The 14,232-nt window shown below is 45.5% G+C and overlaps 1 protein-coding gene across 1 annotated transcript; it reads left to right on the top strand.

Annotated features, from left to right (window-relative positions):
• Positions 1-493: 493 nt before the first annotated feature.
• LOC309403919 (ester hydrolase C11orf54 homolog) lies at positions 494-13,911 on the top strand (the record flags this gene model as incomplete). The annotated part of the gene is made up of 8 exons (XM_081998216.1): positions 494-551; positions 2,554-2,652; positions 3,611-3,684; positions 4,470-4,571; positions 5,542-5,718; positions 6,443-6,592; positions 7,179-7,295; positions 13,738-13,911. 8 exons carry the CDS (start codon positions 494-496, stop codon positions 13,909-13,911), a joined length of 951 nt encoding a protein of 316 aa, XP_081854342.1.
• Positions 13,912-14,232: the final 321 nt, after the last annotated feature.

Here is a 14,232-nt window from a genome sequence, read left to right as displayed (position 1 = left end):
GTTGAAAGTCCACTATAGCCAATGGTGGAAAAGTAAACATTAAGGTAGGGAAGACCTGAGGAGGCAGCTAATGTGCTCAGAAAAGTCCAGTTTTCTTTCAAAAGTAAATTATCACTGCAGACTTACAAAGGACAGATAAATCTCCTGACCTGTCCCTTGAACTGGATCAGCGTGGGATGTGTTTTGCCTACACCCAGTTGTAAGCTTGAGGATTAGCATATGTAATGCTCTGAAACAGCTATAGAGCTGACAGACACATGTTCTTCCAAAGCGCGTAAGAAAATTAACATTAATATTGCACCAGTTAGTCTTCCCTTCAATAGCAGAACAACAATTCTACTGCTCTCTATGTATTATTGAGTGAAATTGAAAAATAAGTAACATACTGAAAACAGCCTGTTTTAATTGTTAAACTATTATCCTTGTTGACAGACAGTTGCTCCTACAGCGTGGTGTATTGTCCTTACCTGAAGAAATCAGCACCAATTAGGAAATGGCCAAAGTTGAAAGGTTTGCTTTTCACGTTCCAAGTCTGGAGGAGCTTGCTGGGGGTAAGTCATGCAGCATGTAACTTTTTACAAACTTATAATGTACTCTTAAAATTTATCTTAAAGCTCTTCTCAAAACCTTTCTACAGCTAGTGCATGCAGAATGTTCATGCTCTTAGCACACTGAGATGTAAAGAAAAGCACTATTTTTCTATACGTTACTATTTCTTTAAAACAAACAATGACTCCTCCCCCAAACCCCAAGACATATTTTAGCACACCAACAGGCTCTCAAACCCTTTAAAACTGTCTGCTGCATTTGCAGATTTCTGCAGGGGTTGCAAAAGTTTGACAATTACAGACCGAACTTATTTACACATATGGGATCATCTGTCCTCCTCTACCCTCCAGTATTTCTTTTTCAGGACTAGTCAAAACACATCAGACAAGATGCAGTATAGCACAGGAGGTTCTCTTGCTTGAACCTATTTGGCTCCTCTGTTGGTGACTGCCTTAGAACCAGGCTGCAGGGAACATTTTATTTAGTTTGTTTCTTTCCAAAGCCTTCACAAAAAGTACTCAGAGTAACAGAATGGTTGAGGCTGGAAGGGACCTCTGGAAGGGATCTGCTCCAACCCCCTTTTCATGAGCTTCTTTCCTTGCCTGAGTAGCAAGGCATTATTCCTTCTGGCAGTCTGTCTCCTGCAGCAGATGTACAAAAGTTTTCTTTTTTTTTTCTTTCAGAGAGATCCTTAAGTTCAGCCTGCCATTCTCCCAAATCTGTGTCTGTTTGAAGTTTCCATGCTTTGAGAATGTGGTCCCAGGCGTACCCTGGGTGGTTCTCAGTGCTTTTCTCACCCAGTAGCTGCCAGGCTGGGGCAATAGGCCAGGGCTGCTATAGACCGGAAAAGAAAAGATCCAGAAAAGATGGATCGTGAAGCATAATTTTCCCTTTTTTCCCCTGTCTGTCCTGAGGATCTTCTGTAAGCTGTGAGGCTTGTTGCTGTTCAGCTCTTGAGTATAATTTGAGGAGTGCCCTTTTCATGTCCTTTTCCACTTACTGACCCTTGTGGTAAACGGCTTGGTAAATCTGCTCCCAGGAATTGGAGTACAGCTGAAACCCTGGCTGGAGGAAACAAACGACAGGAAAGACTTCTGAGTAAATAAGAAACTGCCTGATTTCAGACCACAGACTGGATTTTCTGTTCTTTTGTTTGAGATATCTGTCAAAGCAGACCCCCAGGCAAGAAAGAACCTGGACCTTCTACATGGTATTTGGAGCAGTGTATGTGTTGTGAAGGCAATCCCACACTCAATTAAGGTTTGGAATTTGTTTCCAAACAATGAACTTGTGTAAGTCAGAATCCTCTCTGTTGTTTGAGTGACTTTGCAGGTTCTGAGCCTAAAAACATTGATATCAAGCAAAACCAAAAGTTTAGATTTGGTGCTGTTTGTTATCATCAGCACTATTCATTATCTGTCTTGTACTAACAGTGGCGCTTGCCAGAAAATCTCCATATGAACGTAAACATGACAGGCAATATCTTGTGACAGCAGAAGTTTCCAGAGAGCAGAGACAGTTTGAGATTATAATCAAGCTACTGTAATTAAAGAACTGATTGTCACTTCAGCTAAAATTTACTTCCTCCTTTGCTCTCGCATGGTATTTGACTGTGATCATAATTGTCTGCTCTTGTGAAGCAAAACCACTGCTGAACGTGGGTTAAGTTTACCCACGTTACTTCACATTGTGCTGCTCGTAGTGCTATGAGGAGCAGTCAGTTATTGTATTTCAATTAAAAAGTTTTTAAAACTCCTAAAATGAATTAATGTGGTAGCTAGCAATTCTCTGAACAAGCTTTTGCTCTTCTCTGGAGCTCTGACTCAGGAACCAAGTGTCTACAGACAGTAACATTTAAATCAATTGAGTTACTTAGGGTAAGCATAAGTCCTTTAATGTCTCTTGCTGAAATAAAACCTACACAGGTTTCATCACTGTTAGTAACGTGTCAAATTCTTGGTAATTTTTCATTGTCAATAACTTTGCCATTATTCTTTATTATAGTTTTGCAGAAAGGGCTTAAAGAAAACTTTGCTGATGCTCAGGTCTCTGTTATAGACTGTCCTGATCTGACTCAGGAACCCTTCAACTTTCCTGCTAAAGGTAACCTAGCATTCCTGTCTTCCACTAAGACCTCTCCAGTTCCTTCCACCTGATCCTGCTTGGTTTTGATCTTCTAAAGATGTTGGGAGAGCTTAATTGTTTTTCAGGTGAAGAATGTGCATGAGAGGAAAGCTACGTTTTACTTCTAGTTGTGCTTCCTAGTTGATGTATGAACAAGGACAAGTTATTACAAAGTACTTGTCATATTTTTTTTCTTAACCTATAATTGCAATAGTCATTTATTTCATAAGTGCACTTATTCAGGGTACTGAAAAGATTTTGAAATGAAGTTGTTATCTTCCAGCTGGATAATTTTTTTAGATGCATGCCAGTCACTATCTGAACCTAAGGAGCTGCGCTTCCATTAATTTTTAAATTCCTGACATTTATGTATGTCAGTGAAGTGGAACTGTCTTATTCTGAGTGGGATTCATCTTCTTTGACATCAGCTGTCTGGAAGACAGGCCTGTCACCTGTGCTACTTATTTGAGTTCCTTCTGTCATCAATGTAGTGAAAGAAACACTTCCAGAAGGTGATTCATCCCTTCTTAAAATGCATGTCTAAATAAGTGGGATGAATTGTCCTGAGACTTGGGCATCCAGCTTTGCTGAAAATTTGCAAGTGGAGTCCCTGTAGGGGTATCCACTGTGTGGTGAGGACATCTTACTGGAGAACTGGCAAATGGTAGTTGTTGCCCACTGTAACATTTTGTTGTTCTTAGAGAATGTTAATTTTACAACACGTTGCTAGCATTAAATCCTATTGTGAATCATTTCAGGGCTTACTGTCCTTGGACTTCTTAATAGTGCAACAATTTATTTAAGCATGCTAGGGAAATAGTGTTCTCAAAGGGGTTTAGAAGTTTGAGGAACCGGTTCTTGGGTGGGTTAGACTGCATGCTTGTTTAAGATTTTTAGAAAAAACATTTTACCAAGCTAACTGGCTGTATTCTTTCAGGAATCTGTGGAAAGCCTAGAATAGCAGATGTGGGAGGTGTTCCTTACCTCATACCTGTTGTACAGAAAGAAAAAGTGAGTTTTTTTCTGTAGCTGTGGGGTTTAATATATTTGTCAAAAGAAAAGCAGTATCTCGTTGAAATATAAACAAAACTAAGGACTAATGGCTACTATAGATTCCACCTGTGAAAGAGGTTTACTTTTCACCGTTTTATGAGATTGATTCTGACGTGTGTTAAGCATAGACTACGTCAGGAAATCTTACACATCGTAGCAAAATTTGCATATAGTGGTTGATGGTTCATCTTCTCCCGCCCTCAAATACAAGAGTTTTGGAAACATACCACCTGTGACAGAAGCCATGGAAGGAACTACTAAACAAGGGGCTTGTCTGCATGTTTATATATGGCTTGCTGCATGCCTGTGATTTCGAGTCACAGTCACACGTCTTTGTAAAAACTGGCTGTCTTTGTATTTGCAGGCCAACTGGATTCACATTACTCTCCTTTTCCAAGAATATCATGCCTCCTTTCTGACACCTCACCCCCTCTGTCTCTATATGATATTCCCTTCCATTTTTTATTTTACACAAACACAATTTTCAATAACAACAATAATTCAGTTTTGAGGTAAAATGGCAGGGGACCGTGCAGGCAGACTCTACCTTTCAGAAAACAAATGGACATGTACCCCATTTGTTACTACCAAATGTTGATTGTTGAGAAACTGTTTTCAACTTAATTATCCAAAATGTTAACGAGGGTGTGGTGAATTAAATGCATCCAAAAGTTACAGTGAACAAATGACCATTCTGAATCAGAATACCACATCAAAATCAAAGAATTGTTTCTCTTTTGCAGGTTTATGATCTAAATACAGTTGCAGAAGACATAGAGCTGCCTGGAGCTTTCATTCTTGGAGCTGGAGCTGCTTCATCTAAGATTCTTGGAGTAAACGCTGAGGTCAGTAAATAAGTGTGATGGTTCTCAAAGAATTCATGGAAGTATCATAATAGCAGAGCAGTATTATGCTGGGCATTTCCCATTTACAATAAAATGATCATTTAATAAACTCTTTTTATGCCAAAAGCACATAAAAAACATTAGAAGGAATTCAGATGAGGGACATCCAATGAGGTGCATACTATTGAGATAATAAAGGTTAATTTTTAACTTGTAATTCACCAGGAAGCATGTGATTCCTTTGAAGTGTACAAGAAACATTATTTTTTGAAACTGATTGACAAAGACCTGACCAGAGGTTTTAATGACAAGATTTAGAAATGTCTGTCAAAGTTACTGGTAAATGCCTGTGAGATACGCCCTGTCTTTTGCCCTTTTGGATGGCTTTGTTTTACCATTGTAAATTTTAAAGATGCCACATACAAAATGATCACCTGCAGGAGAGGTGGGAGATGAAAACTACTGCCTGTGGAGGCTTTGGTTAGTCAGAGTCTTTTCAAGCATAAACCTCTGGTCTTGCCATCTCCTTTTGATGCATTTAGTGGCAGATCAGATAGTCACTATGCCACTATGATAGCGGTTGTTACTGTACACTGACAAAGTATTACATAGAATTTCAATACTTCCATGCAGGCCTCAGATCTCAATGGTTAGACGTCTTTGTTGTAGATTTTTTTCTTCTTTTTTTTTTTTTTAACACTAGCATTCATCTTCACATAACATTTAATTTAACTCTCCAGAGAAAGTAAAACTGTTTTCTGGGGTTTTCAATTACATTACAATATTAGTGTATTTTTCTTATCGGTACAGAGCTCATCCTGAGAGAGTGAGCTGTGTGACAAAGGGGGTTATTTCTTGGGATCGTGTTCCAAAGGTTAAATTGCATTTATGTGAGTTCTGTTCATTTGACTGACTCTTACATGTTCTTGTTGACTTACTTGACTTATTCTTACATGTTCTTTTTTCTCAGCTTATCCCTATTGTTCAAACTAAGAGTGAAAAAAAGCCCGCTGTAAATGGCAGCTACATTGCTCAGATAAATCCTGCAGATAAAGGGTGCCTGCTTGAGAAGTACAGCAGTAAATACACTGACTGTGAGTTTGGGCTGTTGGCCAACCTTTATGCCAGTGAGGGCCAACCTGGTAAGGTACGTACTTGGAGCAAAGGTGACTTTGCTTGTAGAGCTTTGTGGCTTAAGGGAAACTCATGTTTCAATGTTCTCCTATCAGTTTTCTGTGATAATAGTAAAGAGTAATTCCATGAAAGATATTCAAGCATAAGGAACTGATGCTGGTGAACAAGGGGAAGAATTGGAGACAGAGAGGCATTTGAATTTTTGAGGGATAAGTATTAATTTACTAAAACTTTTCCATCATAGATCATTCATCCAAATCCAGTCCAAACTAGCAGTGATCTAAGGTAATAGTTGTACAATGTACTTGTGTAAATCAGGTCTGGGCACTTATGTAGTTTTTTGTAGAAGTGCTTCCCCCAACACAGGTAGCACAAAGAGGTGTTGGCAGAGCAGCCAAAAACCTGGCTACTGCGTGGAAATGGAGCAGTCTTCTCTATTTCCAAGAGTTTCTTTAGAACAGAGTTGAAGCCGGTTGGTGGTTAGAAAGGGGTTGCTTATACCATTGTCTCATTGTGAGTAAATGACGTGCTGTCCAGTACCCTCCACAGGCAAAGCTAGCGTTGAACAGAAAGTCAGGAAGGAGAGTTGGTCAGGTACTGGAAGGATGCAAGGGAAACTCACATTTTCAAAAAGTAATCTTGGGTTATAAGCTTGGGGGAATTTCAGAGCAGCTTTCACAAACCTTTGCAGACTGTTGGAGTGGGAGACAGCATGACAAATTAAATTTATTCTCCAGGTCATTGAAGTGAAAGCCAATGGAAGAACTGGGGAACTTAACTTTGTGTCTTGTCTGAGACAAATATTAGAGAAACATTATGGAGAAAAGCCTGTTGGAATGGGTGGTACATTTATCATTCAGAAGGGGAAAGCAAAGATTCACATTATGGTAAGTTGTTCTCAATTCATACAACTTTCTTCATCCTTCTGAAAACAGAAGTGTAAATACGGGTGTAACACTTTGCCTTGACTTTGTTTTGTATTTTTAAATGTATGCATAAACTGTTAGGATAAGCAGTGTATTAAAGTAAGGAGATGATGTTACAAAACTGACATTACAAAACTAGTGATGTTGTATTACTTGGCCTTAATACTGTCATCTTTTCTTTTGAAATCCACGGACAGCTAAAGAACTGTAGAACTATTGTAAAATGAATTGAAATGAAACACATGAACTGAGATGATACTTAAGAAGCAACAGACTGTTTTTTTTAAATAACTGAGCTTCTAAAACATACCAGGAGGAGAATCCTCACTTCAGTAGTTCTCCCAGTACCTGTGCAATGAAAGAAGCAATGTTCAGGTCACTTCTATTTCTAGCAGAAACACAGTAATGGGCACTGCTGAGCTTCTTTTAGGCAAGAAGGAATGTGAACAGAAAGGGGGGAAGGGGAAGTGAAGGGAAGTTGCTAGTGGAAAAGTGCCTTCATACAAGTGTCTTCCTTTCACTTATAAAGCTTTTACTTTTGCTGTAGCCTCCGGAATTTTCTGCCTGTCCTCTGAACACTGATGAGGATGTGAATAACTGGCTCAAATTCTTTGAAATGAAGGCTCCACTGATTTGCCAGACAGTAATAGTTTCCAGAGATCCAGTGAGTCTCTTTCTCATTTCTAAATGTAAACTGAGACTTGTAATGAATTTTGTCTTGGGTGACATTTTTCTTTTAATAACAGGAGTGTGTATATATTGTGTTAAACCCTTCCAGAGGCGGTGCAATGAAATACAAGCTTCTAATCTCTGTCACTGGTTTGAATTGAGGCCAGGTCAATCTGGTCTGAAACCTAGTGGCTGTTCATAGTGAATTGAACTTAATGGTTTAGTTCCAATTGCAAGTGTGCAAGTGTTTGCACAAACCCAACAGCATAGTTTGCATTCAATGTTGGCAGCACCAGGAGGAATGTCAAGAGCATGGAAGCTTGTTCACCCATGTGTTCATGTAGTTCACTTTCATAAGAACTGTCTCTGTTAATGCTGTGTGAAAATATCTGAAGCATGTGTCTCAACTGCTGATGCAAATTAAAGTCTGCAAAGCTTCATGCTGGGAAGTTACGTAGCATCTTTCACAAGCACTAAATTCAACAGCTAACAATTCAGGATAAAAAATAATCTGGTTTCAAAAGCCACTAAGATGTTCATCATTAGGAAGACTATTTATTTAAAAGGAACCAGGAAACCAGAGATGAAAATGACTATTTTATAAATCAAAATTCAGTCATAAGTAGTATAAAATCATTTTTCCCAGAGTTAAATGAGACATGCTGCAGGCTTGGATACGTTCAAGGGTGTGACTTTATTGTGTCATTATGTGGCAGCCTTTGGCCTAGGACTAAATTGTGTACATCTTCCCCGAGTCTACTGATGCGTACTTGGAAACCAGCCATCAACAGCCGCTCCGTTCAGAACCAACGCAACTTGTGTAGTGGATGCAGCTGGGTTACTCCCATCTGCATCCACTGCAAGCTCAACAGGACTTGGCTGAGCCTATGGTTTTGGAAATGTTTGAGTGTCACTGCAGAGACAGCAGTAGAAGATGGCATTCAAATGCCATAGCATTACTCATCAGTATCCTCTTGCAGCCCAGAAAACTGTATCCCGGCTGCACCAAAAGAAGCGCAGCTGGCAGGTCAAGGGAGGTGATTCTGCCCCTTGTGAGGCCCCTCTGGAGTGCGGCATGCAGCTCTGGGGCCCCAGGAAAGACATGGACCTGTTGGAGCAGCTCCAGAGGAGGGCCGTGAAAATGGTCAGAGGGATGGAACAGCTCTGCTGTGAGGACAGGCTGAGAGAGTTGGGGTTGTTCAGCCTGGAGAAGAGAAGGCTCCGTGGAGAGCTTCTTGCAGCCTGCCAGTACTTAAAGGGGGCTTATCAGAAAGAGGGGGACAGACTTTTTAGCAGGGCCTGTTGCGATAGGACAAGGGGTAACAGTTTTAAAGGAAAAGAAGGTCCATTTACACTAGATATAAGGAAGAAGTTTTTCACAGTGAGGGTGGTGAACCACTGGCACAGGTTGCCCAGAGAGGTCGTAGATGCTCCATCCCTGGAACCATTCAAGGTCAGGTTGGACAGGGCTCTGAGCAACCAGATCTAGTTGAAGATGTCCCTGCTTATTGCAGGGGCGTTGCACTAGATGACCTTTAAACGTCCCTTCCAACCCAAACTAGGAAGCCACCGAGGCGAAGGGCTACGGAGCGAAGGATCACGCCGGGGGACCCTTCCCGAAGCGGCCAAACCGCGAAGGCGGCAGCACAGGGAGCGAGAGAGTGCCCCAGCTTCCCCCCCCGACCCCCGGCCGGCGGAGCGGGCTCCTGACGAGCGGCAGCTCTGACTCAGCACGGGCGGGGCCCAGGGCGGCGGCGGCCAAAGCCCCTCGCCTACAAGAGCAGCCCCCGGGAGCGCGAGCGACCCGGAGCGCGGCGAACAGGGCGTGGCACGTCAGTTCGCGCGGCAGTCCGCGCAGGCAGGGCGTGCAGGGAAGGCGTGCGGGCGGGGTACAGTACAAGTGGCCATCGGCCTCCCAGAGGAGGCTCAGCCATGGTCGCCACTCGGCTGAAAACCGGGGCCAGAAACAATGTGGCGACACAGACGGAGCTCCCGCTCAGGCACGCGGCTGTCCAAGTATCCGGCTGCAGAGAGTGCCTGAGCCTGTCGGTTGTTCCAGAGGCCGACAGGGACACCACCTGCGTGCGGTGCGACCAGGTGAGCGACCTGCTCAGCCTGGTGGCAGAGCTGAAAGAGGAAGTGGAGAGGCTGAGGAGCATTAGGGAGTGTGCGAGAGAGAGAGGTAGGTGGAGCCGCACCCGGCCATCCCTGAAGCAGGGGCAGCTGGTGGAGGCTCCACAAGCAGCAGGGGATCCCCTGTCCTCTTGCTGCCGGGCAGAAGGAGAGGACCTAAGAGAGGAAGGGAAATGGAAGCAGGTCCCTCCTCGGAGAGGTCGGCGAATTCCCTCTGGGCCTCCCTCACCATCCCAGCTGCCCTTACACAACAGGTATGGGGCTCTGGAATGTGAGGGACAGGAACATGAGGACCCTGACGAAGGTCCGTCCAAGGGGGTGCCTAGGGTGAGTCAACCGGCCCCACGCATCAAGACATCCTCTGTTAAGAAAAAAAGGAGGGTGATTGTCGTAGGCGACTCCCTTCTGAGGGGTACAGAGGGCCCAATATGTCGACCAGACCCAACTCACAGGGAAGTCTGCTGCCTCCCTGGGGCCTGGGTGAGAGACGTCACCAGGAGACTCCCTGGTCTGGTTCGGCCCACTGATTACTACCCACTGTTGGTCATGCAGGTTGGCAATGACGAGGTTGCGCTAAGAAGCCCAAAGGCAGTCAAAAAGGACTTGAGAGCACTGGGGCGACTGGTCGATGGAGCGGGAGCACAGGTAGTGTTTTCATCAATCCCTTCAGTGACAGGGAAGAACGCTGAAAGGAACAGGAAAGCACACCTGATCAACACGTGGCTTAGGGGCTGGTGCCGTCGTCAGAATTTTGGGTTTTTTGACCACGGGGCGGTTTACACGGCACCGGGCCTCCTCGCAGCTGATGGAGTGCAACTGACGCCAAGGGGCAAAAGGATTCTTGCTCATGAGCTCGCAGGCCTCATTGAGAGGGCTTTAAACTAGACTTGGAGAGGGGAGGGGATAAAAACGGGCTCACTAGAGTTGAACCTAGGGGTAGGTTCAACGTGCCAGAGTTGAAATCGATAGCCCAGCTCAGGTGCATCTACACCAATGCACGCAGCATGGGCACCAAACAGGAGGAGCTGGAAGCCATTGTGCAGCGCGACAGCTATGACGTAGTTGCCATCACAGAAACATGGTGGGATGCTTCTCATGACTGGAGTGCTGCAATGGATGGCTATAAGCTCTTCCAAAGGGATAGGCAGGGAAGGAGAGGCGGTGGGGTGGCTCTGTATGTTAGGGAGTGTTTCGATTGCATAGAAATCGAAGATTGTGAAGACCAAGTAGAGTGCTTGTGGGTAAGGATGAGAGGGAAGGCCAATGAGGCAGATATCCTGCTGGGAGTCTGTACAGACCACCCAACCAGGATGAAGAGACAGCTGAGCCATTCTATAAGCGACTGGCAGAAGTCTCGCATTCGCTGGCCCTTGTTCTTGTGGGGGACTTTAACCTGCTGGACATCTGCTGGAAGTATAACACAGCAGAGAGGAAACAGTCTAGGAGGTTCCTGGAGTGTGTGGAGGATAACTTCCTGACGCAGCTCGTGAGTGAGCCCACCAGGGGAGGTGCCTTACTGGACCTGCTGTTTACGAACAGGGAAGGACTGGTGAGAGATGTGGTGGTCGGAGGCCGTCTTGGGCTTAGCGACCACGACATGATAGAATTCTCAATTGTGAGCAAAGTAAGGAGAGGGGTCAGCAAAACTGCTATCATGGACTTGCGGAGGGCAGACTTTGGCCTGTTCAGGTCACTGATTGAGAGAGTCCCTTGGGAGACAGTCCTGAAGGACAAAGGGGTCCAGGAAGGCTGGACAGTCTTCAAGAAGGAAATCTTAAAGGCACAGGAGCAGGCGGTCCCCATGTGCTGTAAGAAGAGCTGGCGGGGAAGGCGACCGGCCTGGCTGAACAGGGAGATTTTGCTTGTTCTCAGGGAAAAGAGGAGAGTTTATCATCTCTGGAAGAAGGGGCAGGCAACTCACGAAGAGTACAAGGATTTTGTTAGGTCAAGCAGGGACAAAATTAGAAAGGCAAAATCCCAGCTAGAGCTCAGTCTGGCCACAGTCGTAAAGGATAATAAAAAATGTTTTTACAAATACATTAACAACAAGAAGAGAGGCAAGGAGAATCTCCATCCCCTACTGGATATGGCGGGGAACATTGTCTCCAAGGACGAGGACAAGGCTGAGGTACTTAATGCCTTCTTTGCCTGAGTCTTTAATAGCCAGTCCAGGTATCCACAGGGTATTCAGCCCCCTGAGCTGGAAGACGGGGATGGAGAGCACAATGTACTCCTCATAATCCAGGAGGAAGCAGTCAAGGACATGCTAAGCCACCTGGACACCCACAAGTCTATGGGGACTGATGGGATCCACCCGAGAGTACCGAGAGAGCTGGCGGAGGAGCTTGCCAAGCCACTCTCCATCATTTATCAGCAGTCCTGGTTAACAGGGGAGATCCCAGAAGACTGGAGGCTTGCCAATGTGACGCCCATCTACAAGAAAGGCCGGAAGGAGGATCCCGGGAACTACAGGCCTGTCAGCCTGACCTCTGTACCGGGGAAGATTATGGAGCGGTTGGTCTTGGGAGTGCTCACAGGGCACCTGCAGGACAACCAAGGGATCAGGCCCAGCCAGCATGGGTTCATGAAAGGCAGGTCCTGCTTGACCAACCTGATCTCCTTCTATGACCAGGTGACCCGCCTAGTGGATGAGGGAAAGGCTGTGGACGTTTTCTACCTGGACTTTAGTAAAGCCTTTGACAGCGTCTCCCACAGCATTCTCCTGGAGAAACTGGCGGCTTGTGGCTTAGACAGGTTTACTCTTCGCTGGGTGAGGAACTGGCTGGATGGCCGAGCCCAGAGAGTTGTGGTGAACGGCGTTAAATCCGGCTGGCGGCTGGTCACAAGCGGTGTTCCCCAGGGCTCGGTTCTGGGGCCGGTCTTGTTCAATATCTTTATTGATGGTCTGGATGAGGGAATCGAGTGCTCCCTCAGTAAGTTTGCAGATGACACCAAGTTGGGTGGGAGTGTTGATCTGCTGGAGGGTAGGAGGGCTCTGCAGAGGGATCTGGACAGGCTGGATCGATGGGCAGAGGCCAACTGTATGAGGTTTAATAAGGCCAAGTGCAGGGTCCTGCACTTTGGCCACAACAACCCCATGCAACTCTACAGGCTTGGGGAGGAGTGGCTAGAGAGCAGCCTGGCGGAAAGGGACCTGGGGGTGCTGGTTGACAGCCGGCTGAACATGAGCCGGCAGTGTGCCCAGGTGGCCAAGAAGGCCAACAGCATCCTGGCCTGTATCAGGAATAGTGTGGCCAGCAGGAGTAGGGAAGTGATTGTGCCCCTGTACTCGGCACTGGTGAGGCTGCACCTTGAATCCTGTGTTCAGTTTTGGGCCCCTCACTACAAGAAGGGTGTTGAGGTGCTGGAGCGTGTCCAGAGAAGGGCAACGAAGATGGTGAGGGGTCTGGAGCACAAGTCTTATGAGGAGCGGCTGAGGGAACTGGGGTTGTTTAATCTGAAGAAGAGGAGGCTGAGAGGAGACCTTATAGCTCTCTACAACTACCTGAAAGGGGGTTGTGGCGACGAGGGTGTTGGTCTCTTCTCCCAAGTAACTAGTGATAGGACAAGAGGAAATGACCTCAAGTTGCGCCAGGGGAGGTTTAGATTGGATATTAGGAAAAATTTCTTCACTGAGAGGGTGGTCAGGCATTGGAACAGGCTGCCCAGGGAGGTGGTGGAGTCGCCATCTCTGGAAGTGTTCAAAAAACGTGTGGATGTGGCGCTTCAGGACATGGTTTAGGGGACATGGTGGCGCTGGATTAATGGTTGGACTTGATGATCTTGAAGGTCCTTTCCAACCTAGTGATTCTGTGATTCTGTGATTCTGTGGTATTCCATGATTCTATGATACATAGAACTGGTGGGGGTGATCTCATGGTTTAGTATGCTAGTTATTTTATTTGCTAGTCTTCCCATTTTCATCTAAGCTGGCACTCAGAATTGGAGTAGAGATTGTCCCTTTGTTTCATGTTCAGTGCAAAGGGGTTCTGATTTCCAGTAGAGGTTCCTTGGTGTGACTGCTTCATTTAATCCCAGTGGAAGGAAGAGAGGAAGGGAAGGGGAAGGAAGGAAAGGACACCAAAAGTTGGCGGCTGTTAGGGTTTCTAAATTCTTTCCTCTTTGATGTCCTGTGCTAAAGCCTTGTGCAGCTCCTCTTCTTTTGTGTTACTAGTTTCACAAGCAAGTTTCCACTTCTTAATGGCTGGAGAGATACGTGGAAACGGGCAGCAAGAGACTACCTCAGGACTTTTAAATAACGTTGACATGAACAAGTGTGTTCACGGTCCTTTCTCTGGTGACAGGGCTTTGACCTGCGCCTGGAGCACACCCACTGCTTCAGCCACCACGGGGAAGGAGGGCACTACCATCAGGACACCAGCCCGGACGGCGTGCAGTACCGGGGGTATCTCCTGCCCGCTGAGCTGCTCTTCCGCATCGACAGGCCCCGGGAGACACACCTCATCGGGAGGGACTGAGAGGGGTGCCGCGGGGAAGGCATAGCGACTTTCTCTTTCTAAAATACAAATTCCGATTGTTATAATGCTTTTAATTATGCACATTGATCACAGTCAAGGATAAATATGAGAGCAGTAGACTGCCGACTTCTTAATTTTGTTAAAGGGAGAACTTCAGAGTATATGTGTAATTGAAATTGTTATGACTGAATTCAAACAGTAATTTCACTGCAGCATTATTGTGGGGTTTTTTTATTTTTGGCGGAGCTTCCTGCATGGCCCTAGCTGGTGCTGGGGAACGAGAAGTGAATTTATGTTCGGAACGGGGAATTAAAACAACAC

The sequence above is a fragment of the Phaethon aethereus genome, assembly GCF_964289735.1.
Source record: "Phaethon aethereus genome assembly, chromosome: 1".
NCBI lineage: Eukaryota > Metazoa > Chordata > Aves > Phaethontiformes > Phaethontidae > Phaethon > Phaethon aethereus.
The sequence above is the reverse complement of the archived record's forward strand: the minus strand, read 5'-3'. Positions and strand labels throughout refer to the sequence as shown.